Here is a 27,119-nt window from a genome sequence, read left to right on the forward strand (position 1 = left end):
CCTTTAAATCAAACTGTATCAGATGTCCTACCTAGAGTTTTAATGATTTTGAAGGTGTTTTGAATAAACTGGGAATTTTATTTACGTAAAAGTTATCTTTTGAGGGTTCACACAGTCTTCAGATAGCATTCTTCTGTCTGAGATGATCTTCTAGTGCAAAGATATGTTTAGCCGAGGTGAGAAAATGCCTTTGAAGCTCTACCTCTCTCTGAAGAAAACAGTGGTTAGAAAGGAAGAAGGGATAACATTCTTGGCAGCTCCCAGAGCAGCAGCTGAAAGAAACCTCTGTGACCCCCACATCTACTCTGTACTTGAGCAAGTCAGAAGATGGAGGTAGCCAGGGAATCCACCATGTGAAGATGACCTCTCCCTGTATCTTTCTTGCCAGAGAAATGAGAACTCATCACTGTGCCATAAAACTGCATAGAGCACTAGGAAAAGCCTTCCTGATACACAGCACTCCTTATGCTAGAGGAGGTTTCAGTTCCACTGGGAGTGGGATTTGCCTGCAGAAAGTTTGCTTACTGGAAGGTTAGGAAAGGGTTTGGTAATTTTGAGGGTGGTGTGAGGACAACATGCATTAATGATGACCCTAAGGCTGAGAAGCAGAACACCATTAGCCCATCAAAAAGAGCAGGAAGTATCTAAGTGACAGTGGCATAAGAGAATAAATGTCTTTGTTTCCTCAGTGGTAGTTTGCCATAAGAGCCCCTTCCTATAGCCTTCCTTCTTTTCTTCCAGGATTCATTTTATACATCTCAACCCTGAAGAAAGTTAACTATATATGCACACAAGAACTAAAATAGCACAGTAGAAAACTTACTATCATTAAGGAGAGGAGGAAAAAAGCTGGAAAATTGTGCACTATTGAGGGTTTCCTGGAAAGCATCTAATTGTGTATTTTTATCTTTAATTTCTGAAACATCTATACAAGCCTCAGTGATCCCAGTAACTGCTACTAAAATATAAGACTTTTCTCTGCAGGAATTCTGCTGTGTTGTAAGTCGAGTTCTAAAATGCAGAAAAATACAGGGGAGGATACTGAGTGTTTTAGCATACAACATGTTGGTGTTGGTGCATAGTTGCATATCTTTAAATGCACACCACAATCTCCCCATACCTCTGTGATCTGGTAATAGTGGTAATAACAATGCAGTGGTGCTGCTGACAATTCCAGTATGCAAAATCTACCATTATGCTCTTTTCTTAAAAATCTCTAATGCTGCAGGGATTTTCCAGACTGTATAAAAAAATTCTGTTATAGCGGTATGGCTGTTTTCAACTTCTGTCTTACACATTCTGTGTCAATGTTAATCTCTTCCTGGAGTCTGCTCTCAGTTGAGGATTGAGAACTATCTTACTAAATTCCAAGTTAATCTGAGCATTTTGATAAGAATCTGTTCTGATTTGTTTTAAATCAAGGAAGTGAAATTTGAAATCAGATAAGTGTAATTTTTCTTATTAAAACTGCACTCCACTGAGAGGCTGGGAGGAGAGCTCAGAGGTGGAGGTAAGTTCTCTCGTTGGCAGCAAGAAGAAATACCAAGTCCATATGACTGGCAATGAGTCTTCACAGTCCTGATGTGATCAGCTGCTCAGTCAGAATTTAAATCAGTGCAGCACACGACTAGGAAAGGTTTTCCCTTTGTTTTGTGCCATCCATAAAGGTGCATTTCAGAGCCCAATACAAAGCTCTAAGTGCAAACATTTACTTTTCTTGTTATTATTAGCATCCTTATGCTTGTAAGACTCCAGCTGTGATGGGAGAAAGAGGCAATCTCATAGGACAGCATAGCACACCAGAAAGCCAGGGGGAGTTCCTGGTTTTCTAAATGCATTAAAATGTAACCATATAAGATCTACTTTGCACACTGACAATTTTAACCTTATTTTTTTCTTGACTTCCAAACCATTTGTGTTGCTAATTTGAAAGGAGCAATTCTGACTGCTGTGGTGAGCTATGATGGATAATGCCATGTGTCAGAGGGCAGCTGATCTCATTTCAGCTGGGAAATACTAGGTGGCTCATTTCTCAATACAAGGCAACTCAAAAGTTTTTGAGTTTTCTTGTGAAATTACAGATAGAGAGTTGCAGCTGGAAAGGCTTAGTCTTCCCTCTGATTAGGCACAGCAAAGGCCACTGACTGTAAAAGCAAGTCACTCTTCACCCTTTGTACTTGTTGATGTTGTGTGGCTCTGGAGGAAGGCACAAGCCCTGTGTGAGGGGTGGTGGGCAGTGGATGGAGACAAAAGGAAAACCATCATCCACAACGTTGTGAAGTGCAGAAAAAGTTGCATGCACTTAATCCATGGCATTTTGAGCTATGTATGGTCTCAGAGTACTTCAGGTCATATGTCCCAGGAAATATGCCAAGAAGGAGAGGAAAGGCTGTGTTCTAGTTGATAATCCTGTGAGCATTTTTTGCATAGTTTTAGCTTGCTATTGTCACAAGTGATGCTTCATATTCCCTGTAAAATTTATTAACTCACAAATTGGACCTCAGTGTCAAGGGGTCTACCTAAGACATTACCCAGCATTGAATATTTCAAGAGCAAGGGCAAGCAGCACTACGGCAGGAATTCTAGATCTGAACCACATATTTTAATGGCAACTTTTGGAAGGCATTTCAGCTTCATTACTGCAGGAAAACATCTTCAAAAATTTCCTGATTTACTATTCTATCTTAAGAACAAAGGGAGAAATTTATAGAAGATCAAATGGGTAAAAATAGACTGAAAAGGCAGCAGATGCTGTTGATACACTGAAGAATTCAGAACCTTATATTTGGTGGCTATTTTGTTTGCTGATACCACAGTTTTAGTGTTAATAAACAACACCAAAATTGCACATATTATAAAGCTTTTTTTAATCTCTTGTTTCTTGTGACAAGTACAAATAACTCCATTTTGAGTTCCGTACTTTATGTTTTGTCATCAGAAAAATTAATGATGGTGTTTTCTGAGGTTTTTTCACTTCTTGGTTCGCATTCTTAATTGTGGGATGAGAGATGGGGAAGGACCATACATATGAAACTTCTAGCTGTGATTCTTTAAAACTTGGTACAACACAGTATTGACCAAAGAAAAGTTTCCTGGCTTGAACATCAGTGTGCAATTATTCAAACATTCATATAATGTACCTCTTCATCTATTTGTTCTCAGCCATCTGAATTATTACTTCACCTTCTTTGCTACCAGTAAAAGCTTAAATAGCTAAACAGCAAAATTTAATTTTGAATAGAGACTTGCCTCCTCTCTGTTTTCCCCTTCTTTTCCTCACAGTGTTTTCTTGAGATGTTAAGGGTGAAAAAGGTTAGAAGTATTAGAAGGTATTTTTAATCCTTTGTCTCTTAATTTTTTTAATTAACTGTCTGATCAGGTTAGTAAAGTACAACAAAACCTGGAAACTCCTTCCAAGGGAATGAGTGCTCTTCCCTAGGAAAGAGGAGCTGTTTGGTCATCCATAAGGACAGATATTACACTGCACATATAGAGTTTAATTTGCTTGATTTCTCCCACTCCATTAATTATTTCAGAGAAGTTATGTGTAGTCAGTTTTCCTCCCCAAATTTTTCTGGAGTGATCACATCCTTTCTCCATCTATCTCTTTGTAATGTGAACTTGCTGCCTATTTTCAACCAAAAGTAACTCCTGGTTTCAAGATGCTAAAGACATTAAATTTATGTTTTTGTAAAGACTGGTGGTCACATAGAGCAAAGATGGATTGCAAGTTCTTGGGTTTGGTCCTTATTTGGTGCTGGAGAATTTCCCCACATTTCCAGCTGGGATGATCGCCCCTGTCAGAAGTAGGGAGAGGCATATGCTGTCCTAATAGTTTTGGTAGCAATCCAGAAATATGAATGTCATTTGAACAGGACTTGGTTTTGAACATGAAAGTGGATATTTTTAATTTTTTCCCCTGTTGCAAGCAAACAGTGGGATCTAACCCTTAATTGCTAAGTGGAAGTCATCTCTTAGTTTTGAGCTGTGTATTTGCCAGCACTCATCCGTCTATTATAGAATCAACTCTCCTTTATTTATGCCAATGAGAGCTTTGACTGCAAATAATTAGATCCAAGGTGGATCTAATTCTTATGTGGTTATGCCCACCCCTGTGCTGCACTAGATTCTGTGTAGTGTTGAGATGAATGAGAACCAGACTTCTTACAGGTATTTGTCTTGCCTTTTGTAATGCCATCTCTTCTTCCTCCATTTCTTTCTTGATGCTTGGAAAACACTTTTCTTCCCGTCTGTGTAAATTATTAGTACTAAATTATTTTGATATGTTAACAGGACATTAGGATCTATTAGGTAGAGTTAACCTCTTTACCCCTTAACATTAGCAAGTAGAAAACAGTGTTTCTTTAATCTAAATTACCTGCAGTACTCTTTACTTGAAGACAGAAAAGTTACTTCCTTTACCATTTCTTTTCTTGGGAAAGTAGAATTCTCTCTCCCCCTCTGACCTCAGTAACATCTTTCCTTCTGAGAAGAGAGAAAAAGCAGAAAGTATCTCTACATAATTGTTTTTCTTCTTTTTTTTTTTTTCCTGTCCTCTTTGTGACTGGTACAGTAATGTAGTGATCCCATATTATATCCAGTGTCAACTCCCAGTCAAAGAGAATTAACTCTTTTTTTCAAAACCACCTCACAGAAAATTTATGTGATCACATAGTTTTTCCTCCCTGAAAGGACTAGACATGCTGTACATTGTTTAATATACTAAGCATCTTCTTGCTTTGCTTTTTAAAGGAATGAGAAGCTACCCTGCCACAGTCATCACTTTGATACTCTAATGATCATTAATATTGTAGAAATAATCTCTGTCATTTAACCTTGTTAACATGTATTTTACCTCTGTGCTAATATTAATTAGTACTTTCTAGTAGCTGTGAGTTTGCTTCATAGTGAAATTTTGTGTAAATGAAAATGTAGCATGAGGTACTTGGTGTTATGATAAGGCTGTGAGTCAGCTTGTCACATCTGAGAGGGGGGTCTTTTCTCAGTGCTGGTTCTCTTCCGCTCCGCACGCGTGCAGTTCTGAGGAAGCGCTGCTGAGCGCTCTGTTAGCCATGTCAGACACTGGTACCCCTCCCCAGCTGCTCAGGGTGTGCCTTTCTGATTCAGTCAGCCAAAGGACACACACTCACTGCACGTGCTGCTTTCTGCTGGGTCCCAGGCCACTGGTTTTACGCAGCCAGCTGTTTGTGCTGCCCTCGAACACACGGGAACACGTCCTTTACAATTCTGTTTGTCTGCATACACTAGCTGCGTGCTCTGTTTAGATCCTTTTATTTTTACTTGGCTCCATATGATCAAATATATACAGGACGTGGCCTTCATAAGCCATGAGATAAAGGATTCATCAGAGCATGAAGAGACGTCCTGGCTGCATCTTGTAAAAGAAGTGCCTGTGTGTGCGCATGCACTGGTTATGTAACTGTCCTCATTGTGCAGCATCCCTGCCTGTACCGGCCTGCCAGGCACCACTCAGGGAAGCACACACAATTCTTTGCAGCCCCACTTCAAGCGCAGTGTTACATCCATTAAAGGACCAAACTGACTAGGCAAAATTAATGGTGGAACTGAAATGAAGGTGCTTGCCAGGCTTTCAGAGTTTGCTGATAATGTTTAGAAATAAGTAAGATTGGCCTCTCATAATTTTTGAATGAGAGCTACAGATATAATGGTTTTGTTTATTTTCCTATGGCTCCTACAAGGCCAGTGAATTGAGGTATGGATCCTTATCACACTACAGGCTCATAAGCAACCACAGCTGGATAAAATCGCTAGGATTCAGTAAAATTGCATAAGTTCAACTCTTAAGTGAGAGTTGTGAGCTGAGGCACAATCATGCCAGGCCAGTAATTCACATGTGTGGTTGAACACAGTTTCCCTTAACTTTCATGCTCCCACAGAACAAACTGTGTTATTCTTCAGCAAATTTGGCATAATTCGTTCTGTGAGCAAACCAAAAATGGAATCCATGAAAGACTGACATATGCATATTTATTTTCTTGTTTTTTTCTTCCACAGAATGATATTACACCATTGCATGTTGCATCGAAAAGGGGAAATGCAAATATGGTCAAACTCTTACTTGATCGAGGAGCAAAAATTGATGCCAAAACAAGGGTAAGCTCAAGAGTGAGTGCTGTGAGTGACTGTGTGGAATTATTCCCTCTGACCTGTGTGTTGCTGTAGAGCTTAAATCATTCATCTTCCCAACAGTCTACTACAGCTGCACTACATTTATGTTTTATGAAATGATTGCAGTACTATACTTAAATTTTCTTACAGCAGTGTGTGAAATACCAAGGATGGCAAAGCTCTGAGCCAACCATTTTCCATGTTCCCTTTCTAGTTCTAGTGTTTAATTAGGAGCTGCTTTTATCTATTTGGGAGTAGAAGTGAATGTACAGGAACATGCTAAAAGATGAGAGTTCAAGTCAGATATTTCAGAATTTGAATGCTAGCAGGGTAGCTTTGAGCTGCAGTGTGTGTTTGCCTTTCATTATCCACAGGCAGTGTCACAGAGCGTGGTGTGGCTGATGAGCCTCGTGCAACTCAGGCTCTTTGTGAGGGGTGTTTGGCTGCTGGCTGGGATTTGTCAGCACATGTGTCAGGCACAGGGATGGTTTCCATCAGGCTGACACCTAACTCAGTGTCCTGAGTGACTTAGAAGCTCAATGCATATGTTTATGTCTAATTGCTGTAGTTAAAAACCAACGAAACCAGGGATATTTTATTTACTTACAGCAGGAAGAAAAAAAAAAAAAGAAAAGGAAAATCTTGAAATAAACCTGGAACTAGTAGTGCTGTGGGCTGTCAGGGTAGTCTTTGCAACACACTTTTGTGTGAGGTAACTCTCAAGAGCTGTCCCAGTAACTTTTTGACAATTATAATTTTCTTGAAATATTAATTTATCACCTCTACGTTTTCCATTTTGAATTAGTCTGTATAAGTTCTACTTTTCAGAATCATTCTAAACAAAATAAATTACTAACGTGATGATAGTTTTTCTACAGCTGTTCCTGTATTCGTGGGTTTTTGTTTGGTTACTGTAGTCTGTGATTTTCTGCAGTGCTTGTTAGGCACATGTGGTTTTTTTTCTCTGTCAAATTCAGAAACTGGGTCAATTTATTTTGTCGTCTCTTCGTTCTTGTGACATGTTTTTCCTTATTGCTTCTATTTTACTTTTAGTAGCTAATGATTTATTTCTAAAATGTTGCAGTTTTTCTACTTGGGCAACACGGATGAGATGACTTTTCATGGGTAATGTGGACAGTGGGTACAGTTTCTGGACCGAAATTCCAGTCTCCTCTGTGCTACATAGGGGTACCAGGCTGAGGGGTGTGATTCTACCTTGTGCTAGGGAGGGCCACTGGTTGGTTGTGTAACAGATGTGCATTTGGTCAGAGCAGGGAGAAAGTGGGGGATTAGTTGCTTCCCTCTACAAGTATTTGTATGGCCCACTGCAGTCCAAATCATTAGGGACCAGTACTTTAAATAGTTGGAGTCAAGTTAGTTCTTTTAGTTAGGAAAATTCCTGCTCTGTTTCATTTCCTATATCACAAGCTCCAGGGTCAGGCACTGGGATAATTTATGTAACTAAAAATACAGGCTGGGACGGAAACAGGATCTAGGAGGAGGGCAGAAGCATTAACAGCTCCTGAGTCTGGCGCAGCTTCCCAGTGAGGCAAAATGCAGTGATGACTGTGGTTCATGAAGCGCTGGTATGTTTTTTCTGGCTCTTCCCAGAGACTGCCTGTTTCCCCAAACACCCATCCTCTCCAGAAGTCAGGAGGGATTTGCATAACCTCTCCTGCTCGTGTGTCACTCCGGGCTGCAGTGGCTGGCGTTGGCACGGGCAGGGTTTCCTGGAGTCAGGGAGCGAGTGGGAGCGGCGCTCCCGGGGGCACCGCCTCATCCTGGCGGGGCTGGCGGGCAGTGCTCGGGGCTCCCGGAGCCTCACACAGCTGCGGGATCGGCGAGGGGAACGGTACCAGCAGGGCTCAGAAATCAAAAGCAAGAGAAGGCTGAGAGGAGCGTGGTGCTGGGTGAAAAAAGGGCATTGTTTCAGGAGTGCCTGCCTAGTTCTCACATTCAATAGCAAAGATTAATTGCTCTGAGCTGGCACAACACATGTTCCTGCTAAATCCCTCCCGTTGTTCCCACCTGACCTGTTCCAATGTTGTTTTACAAGGCTGAACAATTAAGATATGTCAACTTTGCAGATATTTCTTTTTTTTTTAAGCACTATTTTTCTTTCCAATGTCCCAGATATAGAATGGCCCTACAAAAATACATGACGACAAAGGCTCTGGTCATATCCTTTACAACAGCATCACCGTTGCTGAATGCATTGAAAGGCAAAGAGCAGCTGAGGGTATCTTTTCTGATACATGTGTCAAGTCCTGCTTATCAGCTGGATGCCCAGGCAGAGCCCAGCCTTATGTGTTCTGTGAGGGGCAGGTGCTGAATGCACACACAGCTTGATAACAGGTGGGATTTGCATGTGAAAATAAGTGAGTCTCCAAGTACCATATTTATAAATGTGGGACCTCTCTCTATTTTTGGTGTTTTTTTTGTTTGTTTTTTTTAAAGATATGAACATAATTTATGTATGTAAGAGAGAAGCAGTTTTTTTTTTTTCTGTTAGAATAGTTTTTTGTCATGGACATTATTATATTATTTAATTCAAAGATTGATTATGGAAGACAAAATACCTCCTTAAAGGTAAATAGCAAAGGTTCTGTACCCTTATGAAAGGACAAAAAAAAAAAAAAATCTTGAATTGCTGTTTTCTATTGCTCAGGGTGAGAAATTCTTAGGCCTTTGTTTCTCCTGTTTCATGTCTGTATTTCACCTTTGCAGAATGCAGGACATACTGTTTTGTCTTGCTGACCAAACACTAACAGAGCCAGGATTTTCTACTCTGACTCTTAGATGGGAGAAATTCAGCTGGCATTTTGTGGTCTGTTCCTGCCCATGCTCTGTATAGGATACTGGAATACTCTCCACATGCTTATTTTTAGTGTTCAAAAAGTAATCTTTTTATAGTTAAATTAACATAAAGCCTTTTCTAAGTAATAAGTAAGTTGAGGGAATGATTTCTTTTCCTTAGTCATTTACATGAGCATTTGTGTTTGCTGCTGACAGATGGTCCAGGAAACTCTAGTGCTGAAGTACTGCACAGAAGGTTAACATGAAGGGCTAAATCCTCGTTTAAATTATTGTAAAAGTAATCCTGGATCTCACACTTTCTCTGGATTCATTAGGACTGGGATTTGATGAGCACCATTATTCTCTTATACACCTCCACACTGTAGTTGGGAGTTGAGAGAACATGTGAGACACATCCCCAAAATTATGTTTAAACTATTTTGAGACTCAGATATGCCTTTTTTTTTTTTTTCAGTTCACACTATGTTGCATTGTTTATTTTAACCAGCTGTTCATCTTCCCTCTGCTGTCTTTTTTGTGTGTGAGATGTCTAGCAGCTGGTATTTGTGGCTGGGTGCTGAATTCTTAAGGGTACCCCTCAAGAATTATGTGCTGCCAGGGCAGCTTTAATCATTCTGATTTTTAGCTAAGATTCTGGGAAAAGGCCTGTTAATGCTTCATGTAACATGTTTACTGAATGTTGCCCTAATTATGTTTTTTCTAGCTTCCAGAAAAGACTTTAAAAAGTAAAATTTAATTAGAGAGGTTGATTAAATTAGCTTGATTTGCTTTGGCTGTCTAATACTGTATATGCCAAAGTGAATTTGTGTCTGAAGCAGGCAGCAAGCAAGTTTTAGCCTGGATTAACAGTAAGTGCTTATAATCTTCATTCTACTGATTTTACATTTAAATAACACGTCCAGCACTCATATGTGCATGAAAACATGTGGGATATGCTCTTTGAAGATGCATCAGATCATGCATAAGCTGCTCCAGAAAAAACACATGTATTAAAATATTAAATAACTGCAGTAGCACTGCCTTGGCACTCTAAGTGTGCTTTGTATGTGCAGAGAGAGCAAACCTTGTTTGTTGCCCTATTGCCCAGAAGGGGCAGTTTGCAGTAGTGGCAAGGAGTGAAGAATTCAGGAGACCTGGAGCACAGAGAGGCTGTGGGATAGAGCCCTGCTAGGCTGTGTGTGCATGGAGAGCCACTCAGCAGCACTGGGCAGATAAACCCTGGAGGCAGCAGTAATTGCTCCCCTGGGAATGTGTGCTGTTACCTCTGGCTCAGGGGACAGGAGTGCCTGGTGCTCCTGCCAAGGCTGTGGACAGGCTCCAGGAGTTGGCTCGAACTCTGACAAGCTCTTGCTGAATATTTACATCACATTTAAGTTTTTACTGGGTATTGTGCTTGGTTTCATCACTCTTAGACTGGGTTAGAAGGTGATGCTCCCTGATGTGAGAGCTGTGGTACTGAGGCTACTGTGGCTTTGGGAGCCCAGAGGATGCCATGATGCAAGGGGAATCCTGGGTGAGCACTGACAGGGAGGAGGTAGCTGTGGGGTACAAGGAGGAGGCTGCTCTGTGCTGACCCCACGCTGCTCAGGGGTCCCTTAAAGCCACGTCTGGTGGTGAGGAGATACACTGCAGTAGGAAGGCTCAGTCTCAGGACAGTTTTGACTCCAGTGTAACAAGATCAGGAAGCTACACAGGTACCTGAGTGTCAACAGGAACCAGAAACAATGCTTAGGTCTCATTTGAAATAAAAACTAAAGCAGTCAGCAGCCCCAGAAATGTGTGTGCAAAGCTAATGGGGAAGCTTAACTAATCATAACTCCTCCTACTGTCCTCTTGGCTTTGCTGAAGCTGCTCTCAGGCTCTCTGGAGGGATAGATAATACAACTGATATGATTTATTATGTCAGTGCATACTTATGGAGTCCTTAATCTGCAGATTATTGTCATAATCATTTGTTATGGTTTTTCTGAGCCATTGCAGACTATTATGTTAAGTCAAGTTTGCTTCCTAATACATGTAATATATTTTATACTTCACATAGTATAGTCTATGTGAACAGTAAATAAGCAACTAGAAAATCTCCTGACAAAGTCAGTGAAGTAAGTCTTGCTGAGCTCAGAGCAGTCTGTTTTAATCTCAGAATCTCTTTTTAAAAAAGAAGTTTTTGTGATCTGCATTTCAGATTGCCTCTGCACATTTCTTTACCTGCTCTGAGTGTCATGTAGCAATTAACTTAATTAGTGAATAGTGTCTTTTGAAACTACCCAAAAAAAATAAATCTGTGCAGCTAAATTATCTGTCTTGGAGCATATTTTCTCTTTGCAGTGGAGACCTGACATCATGTGAGCAATAACTATAGGATCAACTGTCCCGACAAGCACCCACATGCATTGTCATGCTGTGTCACATGTGATGCATCTGGTGGTAGTGACTGCTGTGTGGCCCAGAATGAGGTCCAGCTGGCCAGTTATGACTGCCTGCTCCTCCTGAGCCACAGAAATCTTGTCAGCCAGAAGTGCCCACAGAGGGATGGGGTGCTGTGCTCTGGGAGCATTGGAAGGGTCTAGACTGGTACTGGAAGCTGATCAAATGTGTCTCATCCTCTGTGAGCATGGTATGTACTAACCATGGTACGTTGGTGAAATTACTTGAGGAGGTATTAAATTGTTGCCCTGAGAACCAGGCCTTTTGATATTGTTCTCAACAGTTCTAGCCACTTTCCCAGGAAAGTAACTATAAACATAGGTGTTTATACATTCCATTAAAGATATGCCTTTTGATAGACGTCTCTCACGGCCAGTGCAGTCGGGAAGGTGGTAACCTGGCTATCCAATCCCTGGTCATGGTCGAAAACCTATAAATACTGAAAGGACAGAATAAACCTTTTCCTTTCATCACATTTGGAGCTGTGTCTGTGTGAATCATTTCATGTCCAACAGTGACATCAAATCTGGAAAATGGTCTCTAACTTTGGTGCCTCATCTCCTTTAGTATCTATCTTTGATATACCTGCAGAATGTGATAATTATAAGTAAAAAGAGTGAACAGTTTATTGTACATGATGATCTTCAACTCTTGCCTACAGGTCTGTAGTTACCTAGCCATGCTGGGCTTGATTTTCCTTCCCATCCAAGTTTTCTTTTTTTATAGGTGATGTTTTCATATCAAATGTTTGTGTCTGCTCAGTACATGATATGCCCTCACCTGTGGAAACTACTAGTGTAAGAAATATGCATTACCCATTTTAAACACTTGTGAAGCTATGGCAAAACATTTGCAACTCAGCTGAAAAATGTGTAATCTGTGGGTTTTGGTGTCTTTTCTCTTTGTCTTTACTTAAGTGTTTTGAGCAATACAGCTGGAATTTGTGTAGTATCATTTTAACATGATGCACTTTCCAGTACTTTACAGACTGAAATAGCAGAAAGAAGTAGAAATGACAATAGAATTGACTTTAGACGTGTCAGTAAGAACATTGTGGGCCAAGCTGCAGTCACCTTGTGAGAAAAACTACTCCCTGAGTTAAGTCTGAACCAAAATATTTTCTTAATCTGTGTCAAAAATATATGCCTTACTTTAAATGCAAGAACATGCACAATGAGAATCATACAAATTTTAAATGACTGTAACAGGAAAAGTTTATCATTACAATTTCTACCATCTTTCATAGGTTTATCAGGAGAAGGCAAAAATTTAGAAGCAGGAGAATGTAAGGCTCTCTGAACAACCTCTTCCCTCTCCCTTGCTGCCCTCTACACTTTGCAGGGCTTAAGCTGATATTCCAGTAGAGTGTGGTTTAGGAGTTACCAAGGAAGAATATTATAATTGCACATGAAAAGTATGACTAAAGAGGTACCTTAATAATACTTGCTATCATACAGAAATGGAGGGGGAGTGCACGTGTGAGAAGGAATTTTAGATAATCCCTTATAAAAAAGTGATGTGACATATGTATTCTAGACAATACAATGTATGTGTTTTAAGAGTAGTGGACAGCACCAGAGAAAAACCCTTCCTTTGTGATTTGTACATGGAAAACCAAAGTGTCTGAAAACTATGGCATCATTATTTGCAACAAGCAATAGGATGTTGACTGTTATTAATCAAACTATTCTAAGAGAGGTATGGACAGTATGCCTTGACTCTAAGCCAGTCATTCAGCTAGAGGTCAAATAAGCACAGTCTGCACAATGAGACAGAAGTTAATCCAACATACTTCTGTCACCTGGGATTAAGATGGTTTTCTTTTCTACTTGTACACTTCTCGAAATCAGTGTAATAAAAAAATCTGTGGAGGATTTTTTTTTTTCCTCTCAGTCTAACTAACTGTCCACTGACCCTGATGCATATTGACAAATGAGAGACCCAGTTTTCTCAAAGGCATGGAGGCAAAAAGTACCTGAAGTGCAATCTCATCTTTTTCTTGCATGTACAATGAGGGCCTGGAAGAAGCCCATTGCATGAGCACCAATGTGATATGACTATTTACATGTTCAGAGAATCAGGGCCAGAATGTGCTCTGTTGGTTTGAACAAACAGGTTCAAGTGTTCATTTGCAAAAGGGCAGCACCTTGCAGGAATTAATGAATCTCCTAGGACATCACCGATCTCTACAAAGTGTGCAAGATTTTAGCATGTCTGACACTAATCAGTTATAACTCTGTATCCCACAGGATGGGCTGACCCCCCTCCACTGTGGAGCAAGAAGTGGCCATGAACAGGTTGTAGAAATGCTGCTGGATCGTGGTGCCCCTATTCTTTCCAAAACCAAGGTAACTGCTTTTCTTTCCTGGTGGGATAATCCTTGTACATTTTTTTTTTTTAAATGTAATTCTGTATGTCTCATATGTTTAAGGGCTTGGCAATAACTTTCCTGTTTCTTAGTTATTTCAAGTAACTGTGTGGGAGCTCTCTAAAGTGAATGCCGTATGTAGAGCACGTCTGCATATGTAAAATGTGTTAAATATATATATATATATATTTAAGATATACAAGAAAATATATCTGTGCCAACCAAAAAAGGCTTGTGTGGTCACTGTATCCCTTGGAATTTCAGTAGCTGAAGATCTCTGTGTCTATCTGGAATAAATACACAGTGATTACAATAAATCTTCAGCTTGTACCAATTTACCCTAAGGCTAGAGAAGAGACAAGAGATAAAAATAGAGCAATGTCCCTTTGCAGAGACAGCTCGTATTTCCTAAGGACTTAGCCTGATTGTCAGTTTCTCCATTTTCTGTCTCTCTACAGTTTATTATGCAAAATTCTTCCTGATAATTTCAAATCACGTGCATCAGGGTGCACAGATTGCTTTAGACCCAAGGGCTGGCATTAAAGGAAGCGCTTGCCAGAGCTCTCCTGGCAGTGGTCTCTGCTGTGCTGTTACTGCTGATTTCAAATCTCAGAGCAGCAGCCTGCTTTGCACCACTGCAATCCATGACTTCCCCCTTCAGGGATGACATTTGGGCTGTGCAGTTTGTTGAGGTTCTTTCCAAAGATAACCTTCCACTACGTGTTTTTTTTTTTCCTTAGTCTGTAACCAATGGGTTTCAGCAACATTTCTATTCTGTTATTTCTTTTCTCTCTCTGTCATCCTGTCCTATTCTGTCTCAGCACCCTTCTATACTTGCTTTTCTCCTCCCTCCTTTTTTTCCTCTTTACTGGAGTATATTTAGCATTTGTTTGGGGAGGTTGGCACCAGCTTTCCCCTGCTAAGTGAGTCACTGGCAAGACCTGTCATGGGTAATCTGACAGACAGTTTTCACCCATCCTCTGCATGTGGAATTTCCATGGAGTCCCACAGCCCTAGCTTGCAAACTCCATGAGTAGGGGAGAACCACAAGGGGCTGTCTAGGAACCCCTTGGGCAACATCTGCCACTCTTTGAGCCTAGGGCTTGTGCTCCAGGGAGAAAGGCTCTTCCACCATCTTGGGTAGCCCTTTTTATTACTTAAAGAGGAAAAAAACCCCAAACCATCACCAAACCAAAATCACAAAACTCCCAACCAAACAAAAAACCCCATGACAGCAAACCAAACCAAAGAACACCTACATAAACATACACCCTATTTCTTTCATTTCCACCATCATAAATGAAAACCTCTCCTAAAGAACTACATTTTTGTTGCATGGATGTTGTATTTTCAGGTGTTACCCCTAAACTTAAGCTGCTGTTGAAGGACTGTTGGTTTTGAATTTGTTTCTCTTCCTGAGCAGACTCACACAGCCTGGCTGAGAGTTCACTAGACAAAATCATGCAGATTACATGGGATAGTGGGTTTGAACTTGCCTTAGGCTGAGAGACAGACAGGATGTTGATCTGCAGAGGCTTATGTAAACAACTTCTGCAAAATAAGAGCCTCCTCTGGAAAAGGGAAAGCTGTTACATGTTAAAAAGTGAACAGAAGAAAGTGCAGAACTTCCTGCATTTCCTTCTGATGTGTTAATTCTACCATTTTCAGAAGGTAAGCTAAAGAAGTAGCTGTACCTCTGACTGGCATAAATGAATTCATTCATTTGGCACTTAACTGCAGTACTGTCCTTTGCAAAAATAAGTGGCTCCATTCTCTTCAAATTAAGTCATATATTATTGGAAATAGGACACATCTTTGGAAGAATTTGAACTTCACAAAGTTTTCTCATGTTATATAAAACTCTTTCAGAATAATAACCAGTCTGCAGTTTGATAGCTATTTCCTGCTAGAGATGGTTTAGTTAAATGCTGACCCTTTTTTGCACTGGAAGAACCTTAGATTTATCTTCAGGGAAGATGGTGACCTAATGGATTATATGGGGGTTTCCTGCAGGCAAAATGAAAAGGGAATTCTAGTCCAGAACATGCCAGTGATTTTGGGTGTAAGAAATTATGTCACTGTCAATAAATGTCCATCTTTTCTTTTTAATTACTGGTTTTCCAGATGTCTCTCGCTCTTTGTCTTTTTTCTTTTTCTTTTTTCTTGCCCTAGAGTTAATGGCACTTTCCCAGATTAAAGCTTTTTGACACAGCTACAGAATAAACTCAGTAATTTTATGTTTACCTAGTTCAACAGTTGATACTTTGTTTCATCTCTATGGTCCTGTTTTGCTTTGAGTTTTTTTAATTTGGTTGTTTTAAGGTATGGTGTGACCTTATGGTCCTTAATGGCCAATATCTTTGATTAATCTTAAACTTCTTTCCCTTTTAATATTTTCTTGGTAATCTTTAAAAAACCAGTAATGTAAGAGTATTTATAAAATGGCTTCATCCTAAAGTACTAGATCACTTCTTAGGGTCATTGTTGGGTTGTCTCTCACAAGAAGATTATGGGCCTGGAGAATACTCTAGCATGTAATATTTTTATTTTGAATGTGGCACTGAAATATTAACTGACTTGTGTAAGGTTATAGAGTATCATCAACTACAACAGAATTAAGCTAGGTTTAGGGTATAACAAAAGGCAATTTTCCAATTATTTTGTCTTCATCAACTTCTTTAGCATCCGGTCTTGTCTCTTGCTTTTCTCTTGCGTGACGTCTGGCTAGTTGCTGCACTTCTCTTGTCCATTAAATTTTTATCAAGTATTTTGCTGGTTTTTCAAATTGGCTCTGTTTTTTTCATCCATGTCAGTCTTTTTTGTACAAGTTTCTCCTATAAGGGAGTCCCATACCAACTTTTCAATCTTTTACTCCATTAATAAGCATGGTTTATTGGCTGTTACTGTGAAGAATGACACTTTTCACTCAAAGGATCTTTCTTATAGAAAGACGGTGTTTAAAGTTTCATGATTTTTTTTGCTCTCACCTAAAAAGTATCATCAGTTAAAAACTGGTACCGGGAGGATTTGGTGACAAAGGGAAATTTATTTTTTTGTTCTACTGTTAACTACATTAGAAGACAATGGAAACGTTTAAAATGCCTTGCTAGTATCAAGCTTCCATGCAGATAATTGCTGTAGTAGCCTTTGGGGATGGGAGAAAAGCTTATCCAAGCCAACATAAATCACAAGTGAGATGCCCATGAGATAATCTTACTTGAAAGATATTACTGTGTCCAAGAATATCTGTGTCTCAGCATTGCAGGTAAACTGCTCTCCAGTTCTGACAGGATGCGCCTGTTTGCTTTCACCATTCTGCTTCCCTCTCGATTTAAAATATTGTTTTACTGCGTATTTCTACCTTTCTTTTAAGTGGTTGTTATTGCTGTTATCACATGGTCGCGGGAAGGGTGAGGGATGGGTCTGTTTCAGCGAGCCCAAGATCTCGGCTGGTTTTGCCTCGCTCCTTTGCCTTTGCTGGCTGCGGTCACATGAGGGCACTGCGTCTGTGAGCAAAGGTTTGTGTTTCACCATGCAGACACTGTGTACTGGCAGTCACAGCTTCTAAACTATCGTGTGCTGCTAAAAGAATAGCTTCTGCCCTCAAAACTAATTTTGGCATTAGAAGAATTGAAAAACCCCTACAGCTGGAAGAAGGAGCTATGCACCACTGCTAACAAATCCTCTTTGATTCTGGCATGTATTTTTAATCTTTCATCATGAAATAGTGACAGTCCTTTCAATTTTTGAGAATTTTCTCTCATGGTTTTACTCTGGAAATATAATATATTTTAGCAGCTTGTTCACTATTTTAAACACTGCAAGAAAAAATTCACTGGTACATGAGTCTCTCAGGTGTTTCCCTGGTGGAGCTTTACCATTGCTGCTGGTAGGTCACAGCATGAAGGTTTTTTTCAGAGATTTTTAGCCCAGTTGAAACTTTTGGTGTTTTACCACTGTGGACTGGGAAGAGTGGTCTCCTGAGTTGGGTAATGTGGTGTAACCATGTGTACAAGCCAAATTCAGGAAAACACAAGTGCAGAGATGAAGGAAGGCTATAGTGTTCACTGAGTGATGCTCTGACCTGTGCTGTCATGCCTGGTTTATACAGGCCACATTTAGCGAGTTTAGTTCAGTTTTATAAACCAGCAAATTCCCTGTTTGAGGTGTTAAAAGTCACAAAGTGCTGTTCCTCATGTAACTCATGTAAATTGAGCAGCTTTTCTGAGCCATACTGGCAGAAAGAAGCTACATTTAGAGCATTGCTGGTGTGTTATGATGGTTTTTCAGTGTGGGGCTGCCTACAAACGCTAACAAAACAAGCTCCAGATTCTGGAGTAAGAACCTCCATCCTTACACTGAACATGTTAAGTTTATTTTGGGTGCTCTCTGGGCTTGTAAAATTCTTCATACAACAAACACTCCAAGAACAATGCGGAGGAGTTTCCCTTCTCTGAGCATCCTCTAACCCATCCATGCTGGGTCTCTCTGTTGGCAGAATGGTTTGTCTCCTTTGCACATGGCAACACAAGGGGATCATCTAAACTGTGTTCAGCTCCTGATTCAGCACAACGTGCCTGTAGACGACGTCACCAATGACTACCTGACTGCGCTGCATGTTGCTGCCCACTGTGGCCACTACAAAGTCGCCAAGGTTCTCTTGGACAAGAAAGCCAACCCTAATGCCAAAGCACTGGTGAGTGAATACACAGCAGGGTGCTGTTCACAGCTGAACAGTCCTGCAAAGTTGTACTGAGACTTATTGGGAGTTATCTTCTGCCTGCTGATGGCTGGCAAAGAGGAGCTACTGTTATTGCTGCAGCCCAAGAACAAACGCTGGAGGTTCCAAGTGTAAATAATGTATCCTGCAATCAGATATGACCTTTGCTTGCAGACAGTCAGCAGTGATTTATGAATTTCTAGTGTAACTAGAGCACTTTTGCCTCCTGGTAGCTTTTTATGATAATGAATAGATGAAACAGCTGCAGACATGACTGCTGTAGTTTTTGGTATGGAGAGAATCCTTGTTTTCCAAGTGTTTGTACAGAGAAAATAATGACGTTTAAAACGGAGGGAATTTTAATTCTCAGTGATATGAAACAATAAAAGGTAGGAATGAGTTACATAATGAGTTTTTGTGATATTCTGTGTCAATGGAGTCATATGCCTTTCTACGTTAGAAACAACTTCAGCAGCAAATTACATTAGTGCAGTTAAACTGCATACAAACAGAATACATTAATGCCTTTTGTTCAAATTGCAATCGCAGTCCATTCTGTTTAAAATGTCTCTTTGATTTGTTCTTCAGTAACTGCTCCAAACAAATTTACATTCTGACATGAATTGGGTTGATTGGTTCACAGCCTGATACTAACTCATTCAACTCCTGAAATGTTCCGTGAGCTCCTGAAGCCCTCACAAGCCATGTGGGATTGACTCTCTTGAAGACAGTACAGGCTCCACAGATTTTCTTCTCTCAGCCCCTGTGATTTTTGTGTCAGATCAACCTGTATTCAGGTGTCTTTGGTCAAGCTATTATGATATATGAAACAGACCTGAGCTCACCCTGGACATTGTGCACTGCCAAAGAGAGGGGTGAGAGCTGCTACACTGGAACAGACAATGACATGGACCTCACATCATGAAAACATACAATAGTCTTTACTATATGGCAGGTGAAAAAAGACAATTTTGACCAGATCTGAGGGACCAGCTCTGCCAGTTGTTTTCAGAATGTTCTGCAAAGGCTCTTTTGTACCGAGTAGCATCAGCATTCAGTGCTCCGATGTTACTATACTAATCATGGGTGCTCTGGACAGCCTATTTTCCTGATTTACGTTTTTTCTGTGTTATCATCTCACACTAAATAAGATGATAGTTCAAATGTTCACTGCATTGCACACATCTTTTTTAAAGGAAGGGGTGAAATACTTGTAGTTGCAGTAAGCTGAGAGGTAATGAGTGGGGAAAACAAACAAGTAAAAAAACTAGTAAAAAAGTAAAAGTAGTTTAGAAGGTTAGAAGATGTAAATTCCAGAGCCTGTAAAAGGTAAAGTGCTTTTTTTACCAGTAGTTCTGAAAGGCTGAAAGAAAAACAAACAAAAGTAACCACCCCAAATTCCCCAAAAGTTCCAGCAGAAACCCCCAGCCAGTTAAAAGTGAATATGATGAGCAAAAAAGAAGGGTTTGGTAGTTTTGCATGGATTGAGATTTTTTTAAAAAATAAATTAATTATTGGACTGGGCAATATATTTAATAATTAAAACTGGATATTCAAATAGATCTTTAGCTTCTCATAAATTTTTACTTTCTATTACATGCAAAATGTAGTAATGCCAAAATAAATTTGGGAGTTGTTCCTTTAAAATGGAAAAATCTTTTATGTGAATTCCATACTCATTTCTATTTTTGAATGGCATGAGGCATCAAAAAGTGTGTTTTTTCTCATTTCCAGAATGGTTTCACACCTCTTCACATTGCCTGCAAGAAGAACAGAATAAAAGTAATGGAACTTCTTCTAAAGCACGGTGCGTCAATTCAAGCTGTAACTGAGGTAAGAAATGGTCTTTCTATGCTTGTCTTTGCTTTTCCTACAAAATTTATTGTAACTGTATTGATTAGAATTTCAATATTTCTGAAAGATCATGGGCCAATAAAGTCAATAATTATTTTCAACTAGATATTATGAAATAATAAAACTGAACAATAAAGTCAGTTGCCCTAATGAATCACAAATATCTGATATATGTTGGGATTACAGTGAGAATAACAAGTGAAATGTAATTAAAAAAAACTTTCTAAAATCTACCATTCCTGCCAATTTTTTTCCTGTAATTTAAGGCACTGAGGATGAAATTTGCTCTGTTGCAGACATTGAGGTGAAGACTATGTTTCACTCAAGTCCTGTTTAAAAGGTGGTTTAATTCAGACCTTGTTTTGGCTTTCCATGAAGAAGTTATATTGTCTTACCATCATAAGACATCACAAATCAACTAGACAGAAATCAATATGCAGTCACTTCAGTCAGCATGAGATAGTCTGCACCCAGTTCTTGGAAAAATTCTGAGATTAATTAAGTAGCTATGGGAATTTTTATCTCCATGTATGTATATTGTACCAAGTTAGGAGAGGAGGAAAAATCACATATATGAATGTGTGACCACTGTAGAATGTTAGAAAATGACAGGTAATTCCATGGATTAAACAGGGTGCAATGGGAAATAATTCATCTCCACAAAACAGAGTTTGATTTAATGTGTGTAGGGCTGTTCTAACTATTCAGATCCCTTCCTGGCTTGCTTGAGGGCGAAGAGTCTGCTCTGGCTACAGTTCATGTAGCTTCAGACTTGCACTTAAAAGTTTTTAAAATCATTTGCTAAATTGCTTGAAACAGGTAAAAGAATTAACACACTCAGAAAGTCATTCTGCCTTCCTGTTCATGTTGCTGTTCTGCATGAGAAAGGAAGATAAGTGTTTTCCTCACTTCTACCCTCCGGGGCTTGTGTGTATCTGTAAGGAAGCTGCCTAAATCATGGGGATTTCTAGAGATCCACTGAGCTTTCTCCTCTTGCCCTTCTGAAGCCTCTGGCTGACCGTTGGTACAGCTGTGCAGAAGCAGTTGTGAGGAGGCTTTAGGGTGATTCTGCATGGGGAAATATTAACTACTGATTGGATTTTTAAAGCAAAATCCTTGAGGTCATGCCCTGCTGAATGACTGGTCCCTTTTTTTTTCTCTCTTCTTCTCTCTCTCTCTCCTTCTCTCCAACTGGGCTTCCATATCCTGTGTCGGGGCAGTGGTGTAGATTCATGATGGTGATCTTTTTTGCACAAGCCGAATGTTTCAGAAAGCCTTGCCTTTGTACCAGGAATGCTTCTATCTTTATGTTTTTCCTGTTCCAAGATGGTATTTAGCAAATGCCTAATCTTAATCTTGCTTAGCTATGGTTGATTTTGTTGATGAAGAACTACTGAATTCCTAGAACATTTATATGTTTTCTCATGAACCACAATCATAGGTGTTTCCAATTCTTCTCCAATTCCCTTTCATTTAAGCACATGTATATGATTTTAAGAAGATAAAACCATCTCAGAAGAGCAAGCAGCTGGGTTTACTTGCTTTAGAAAATGTTATGTTTTCCTCATGGCGTTCTAGTAAAGGCATGTGGAAGTAGGTATTTAAATTGAGCTTTGGTCTGTTTTTCAGTCGGGCCTAACTCCAATCCATGTTGCTGCCTTCATGGGACATGTAAATATTGTATCGCAGCTAATGCATCATGGAGCATCCCCCAACACTACCAATGTGGTGAGTCACAGGTTTCCTTTCAGCAGGGCAGGACTGGGAATGAGTGATAATACCTGGGGGAAGTACTGGGATGAAATGCCTAATTCTGCTGTCCATCATCAGCACCTGTGGCTTGTTCTGGAGTCATGGGGAAGTGTAGCCTGCTGACTCCTACTTGGGAGATGCTTGGCAGGTTGAGGAAATTTCCAAAGGGGCTGACCCTAAGCAGGCTCTAATATCTTGATTTTCTGAAGTAAAGAATGAGAACATACTGTAGCTTCTCAGACGTGACTTTTGAGATCTGTGCTTGAATGTTGAGCACTCTTTTCCCAAGACCCCAGGGGTCTGCCATTTAAGGAAAATTCAACAGATTGCAGCAGATTGTGGGGACATATTGCCTGTGTCCATCCAGCCATCTGAGTGCAGTCTTCTGCTGGATGTGTGCTGCGTGCCCCAAGGCTCCTGGGGCATGTGTAAAAACTGAACTTATTCTTAGATGGGTATTTGAAAGCTGGGTAGTGGAAGAGAAGCAGAAGCTTGTTGATCCTCTTTAACAATTAGGCCTTCTTTTCACTTTCCTTACACAAGTGCTGCTAGAAGACAGTATTTTGTTAAAGTCTTCACCTGATGATTCTATTAAATTATATAAAAATACAACACCTTTTGTTAATTAGCAGGTGTTTGTACCTAAAGACATATTGATACCCAAAAATGTAGAAACCACTTTCTCTCCTGAATTGTTCTGGTTTCCTTGGATTTGTCTTTCATTAAGTCCATGAAGCTTTAGATGAATGTTCTCAGTAATGAGTTTCTTTTTCCTTCTTGTTCAATTGCCTCAGTGCTTGTCAGATAACAAATTATAGCAGGGGCATAAGGTATTACAGAAGGAAAGCCAAATTTATGTGTGCCTGAATATACAAAATATGAAATACATTTTTTTACTAAATTCAGCTCTATTTAAAAAGACATAATTTTAACATTGCTAATATAATACTAGTAATATAAAAATTGCAGTGTCTCTTTTCACCAAAAAATAATGACAGTGGCACTATTGAGTTGGGAAATTGACCCTGCAATAAATTGCTTTGCAGCACACAGTGACAGGTCAAATATTGATTTAATCTTACATCTTACAGACAATTACAGCAGAGTTTTCTAGTGCTCATTCTGAGCTGGGTAGCCGGTATTTCTGTGTTTATAAAACACGCTGGTGTTTGTTCTTCCTGCAGTGTGTTTTTAATTCTGTTCTGTTTTTGCTGCTGCATGCAGAGAGGAGAGACAGCGCTGCACATGGCAGCCAGAGCTGGCCAGACAGAGGTCGTCCGGTACCTGGTACAAAACGGAGCCCAGGTGGAGGCAAAAGCCAAGGTGAGGAGATGGCCCAGGTGTAACAAACCTGAATGATCTGTACTGGACAAAGCAAAGACTCACATCATATTGTGTGTGTCCTTCAGGACGAGGAAGAGGTGAAGCCAAGCCTTTGTGATGCCCACTGATATTTTGTTATGTACTCTCTCTTTGTAGCCACAAGAGATCTGTAAGAGACAAGGCAGAAGAAGTCAGGTTGATACCATCCCAATTTTTAATATAAATTATCATGTGTTTGAAGATCTTTATTTTGAAAGTGGGACTTCAGGAGGGAAAGGAATTCCTCAAATCTGTTTTTATTTCAGCAGAACTGAAAACCCCTGGCTTCTGGTGTCTCCTGTCACGTCCCTAAAGCAACAGTCTGCATGTATTCAAAAATAGTTAGACTTTTAAGGAACACCATCTAAGGGAAGGAGGCACAGTGAGAGAATGTGGCAGAGGTCTGGAAAGAAGGAACAGATCCTATAGAAACAATTGCAGTTGGGGAGGGTAAGGGTGGAGAAAAAATAAATGGTCAAGAATCGTGAAAGAACATGCAAAATTATGGAAATCAAAGAGTTCCGGGAAAGGAGATGAATGGGTGCAATAAATAGCAGTCTTAATAGGTAGTCAGGAAATATTTTTTTCCCCAAATGGTCATAAAATGGATATATCCTTTAAAAAATCAAACTATTTTTCATTGTGGAATTATCTGTGAATTGGGTCACAAGTAAGTTTGCTCTTAAGATTATCTACTTATAAAGAACTCTGACTAAATATTTATAGCTGATACAGTTTATATCTGCAAAGACCCTGACAATAGAACTGATTCATGTGGTTTGTAAATCTCCAAAGACAGTCTTAAAAGTGAACAGCTCATGCTCAGAAGCAGTCATGCAAATATTTTCTGAGTAAATTCACAGAATGATTTGATTTGCGCAAACTGCCATTGCCTGTGATCAGTTTGTTATCATAAATAACAACTAAATCCAAGCAGTAGATAATACACCAGTGCTAACATCAGCTGTGAGAGATTTGTGGGAAACAGGCACAAACTGGAGTCATTTAAGAACCACCTAGTCAGAGAATTGCCCTGTAGAGGGGCAGCATTTATATCCTGACATGCTCCCACCCTAAATCCAAATATGTAAAGTAACTGTTGTAGGATGGGCATAGGCAGAAATCTCCCTTGAAGAGAACAGCCCAGAACTACAGGACATGGGGTAGAAGTGCTCGAAAGGTAGGAAATTCAGCAGGGGAAAATGGGGAGAGAAAGATGCTTGGCCACGCAGTTGTGATAGTGTGCTTAATCCAAAGATTGTACAACAGAGAAGAGGGAGGACAAAAATACAAAACCAAATAATGGAGAGGTGAGAAATTATCTCTTAAACGCTCAGAACAACAACAACAAGGTCACAACACCTTCATATTTTCAGTGAAGGAAAAGAAATGAACCATGAGACTCATGACAGAGAAACATCTATACTTAAAACTATTCAGATTATTGTCTTCTGAATGAGAAGTAGAAAGTGACAATTAATTTCCACACCATGCTCTGTCGTCAGTTACATCTATGGAAAAATTAGCTGTAAAATACCAAAAAATCATTCACCAGTTAAAAAAGCACAAGAATTACGATACTTTATGCAAGTTTCCAAGCAGTAATTGATTGAACTATTACATATTGCTGTGAAACATAAAAGAGATCAAGATGTGAGGTTCAGAATTACATACTGGCTTTGTTTTAAGAAAGAAATGCAAAGCAAATTGAGGCAAATCCGGATAAGGAAGAACTTGATGAATGTATTAACTTTTATGGATTATGTCACTGTCTGGAATATTTTGTGATACACTAACAAAGTGCAAGGTGTCTTTATGATATACACAGAAAAAGCCAGTGTGCAACATTCACTAGCTAAGACCTCAGTAGAATTAATGCTCATCTGCAATTTTGAAAAGTGACAGAATGTGGGCAAATATTTTGTGTCCCAATGAGAGGCACAGTTTTCTCATGCAGGCCTGTGTTGTTGCCCCTGTGTTTAGGATGACCAAACGCCTCTGCACATTTCTGCCCGCCTGGGAAAAGCAGACATTGTGCAGCAGCTGCTGCAGCAGGGAGCATCTCCCAATGCAGCCACCACGTCAGGCTACACACCTCTGCACCTTTCTGCTCGGGAAGGGCATGAAGATGTAGCTTCTGTTCTTTTGGATCATGGTGCATCTCTGTCTATCATTACCAAGGTAAGCAAGCTGCAGGAGTGGCAGCTGGCATCGTAAAACATGCCTGTAGCAAGGGCTGCTTGTGAATTAAATACTGCAAGAGTCATACATGTGAACAGTGTAAGTGTATTACATTATTATTACATTTTATTAAAAAGGTACAAAGCTTCACGCTTGTACCTCAGGACCTGATATATAACACATCCCAGTGATCAGACATGCATTTTCTTGGAATGGAAGGCGTGCAGTGCAGAAATTCCAGGTGGGTGTTGATAGGCTTGCCCTTGGGACTTTGGTAGTGTGAAGAAAGGAACCAACTCTTTCCTTGTTTAATGTAGATAGTGCCTTACCTTGCAAGGGAAGGGCCTCCAGACCCCACAGTGCAGCTTGCAGTCATCTGCAGACTTGCTGCCTGTACTCAGGACTGTATAATGGGGTGGATGGAAGCAACTGCATCCTTGCAGGTCAGAGACAAACCTTGCCCTGAGAAAGAGTGCCCAGGGCTGCTATATTGCTACTTTCTCTTACAGAAAGGATTTACTCCACTACATGTGGCTGCAAAGTACGGGAAAATTGAGGTAGCCAACCTCCTGCTTCAGAAGAATGCATCTCCTGATGCTTCTGGAAAGGTAGGACAGAAGAAGCCACTGCCACTTGCACAGCAAATATCTCAAACCAGATAATATTTTACTAATGTCCTCTTACCTGCTTACCATCACACTAGTATCCACAGCCTGGGTTTAGCTGGAATTGGTTTAATGTGGTATTCCAGTCCCTGCAAACTCAAGAAAGTGACTTTTATTGTCATTAATTGACAGCAAAGTGATGTGCTCTGTGCTCACAACCAGGGGAATGGAGACAAACCATTCCCCTGTGTTCCTACCCAGACTATTTACAGTCGTTATCAGAGTACTTGGGTAGCTGGCTCTGCTTCCCCAGGTCTCATGACAGGATGGGGGGGCGGGGGGGATGGTAAAGGCCAATAGGACCTCAAGCTTTTTAAACGAGCCCAGCTTGGATTTTTACAGATCCAAGGGGCAGTTTATCCACTGCAGTAAAAGGAAAACACTGCCAAGGGTGAGACCTCCTTACCCTGGGGGCAGCACAGGTATGTGCTTCTCAGTTCATCTTCCCTGGGAAAAGTGAATGGGCTTTCACAGCTTGGGAAGGATTTCCAAATTTGTTTTATTTTTTGATTCTAAAAGTTCCCAAAGACTCTGGATACATACATGAATGAGTAAAAAAAGTGTTTTTTCACCTCATCTACTGGAATTTTCTGAATTCCTGAATTTCCCCTGGAGAGGCTATAACAGCACTTGTTTGTTCTGCATGTGTTTTTAGAGCGGTTTAACACCACTGCATGTAGCTGCACACTACGATAATCAAAAAGTGGCCCTCCTCCTGTTGGACCAGGGAGCTTCACCTCATGCCTCTGCCAAGGTACAAATACTGGCCACTCTGGGGGAACAATACCCAGGCTTTTTGTGTTGCTTTATTCCCTATCTACCCCTG

At 40.1% G+C, this 27,119-nt stretch overlaps 1 protein-coding gene across 22 annotated transcripts in view; it reads left to right on the forward strand.

Annotated features, from left to right (window-relative positions):
* The window catches only part of ANK3 (ankyrin 3), a 354,155-nt gene that overhangs the window by 227,599 nt on the left and 99,437 nt on the right, over nucleotides 1-27,119 (forward strand). For 19 of the 22 annotated variants that reach the window (XM_088060035.1, XM_088060039.1, XM_088060034.1 and 16 more), the window contains 9 exons: nucleotides 6,037-6,135; nucleotides 13,641-13,739; nucleotides 18,258-18,455; nucleotides 20,214-20,312; nucleotides 21,963-22,061; nucleotides 23,310-23,408; nucleotides 25,431-25,628; nucleotides 26,138-26,236; nucleotides 26,949-27,047. In XM_088060035.1, coding sequence (XP_087916161.1) covers nucleotides 6,037-6,135; nucleotides 13,641-13,739; nucleotides 18,258-18,455; nucleotides 20,214-20,312; nucleotides 21,963-22,061; nucleotides 23,310-23,408; nucleotides 25,431-25,628; nucleotides 26,138-26,236; nucleotides 26,949-27,047 — 1,089 coding nt within the window. The remainder of the gene's footprint in view (nucleotides 1-6,036; nucleotides 6,136-13,640; nucleotides 13,740-18,257; nucleotides 18,456-20,213; nucleotides 20,313-21,962; nucleotides 22,062-23,309; nucleotides 23,409-25,430; nucleotides 25,629-26,137; nucleotides 26,237-26,948; nucleotides 27,048-27,119) is intronic. The other 3 variants (XM_088060050.1, XM_088060055.1, XM_088060056.1) reach the window with 1 other exon arrangement.

This window comes from Pseudopodoces humilis, chromosome 9 (assembly GCF_049639895.1).
Source record: "Pseudopodoces humilis isolate 2021_Gansu_Grassland_sample_001 chromosome 9, ASM4963989v1, whole genome shotgun sequence".
Classification (NCBI taxonomy): Eukaryota; Metazoa; Chordata; class Aves; order Passeriformes; family Paridae; genus Pseudopodoces; species Pseudopodoces humilis.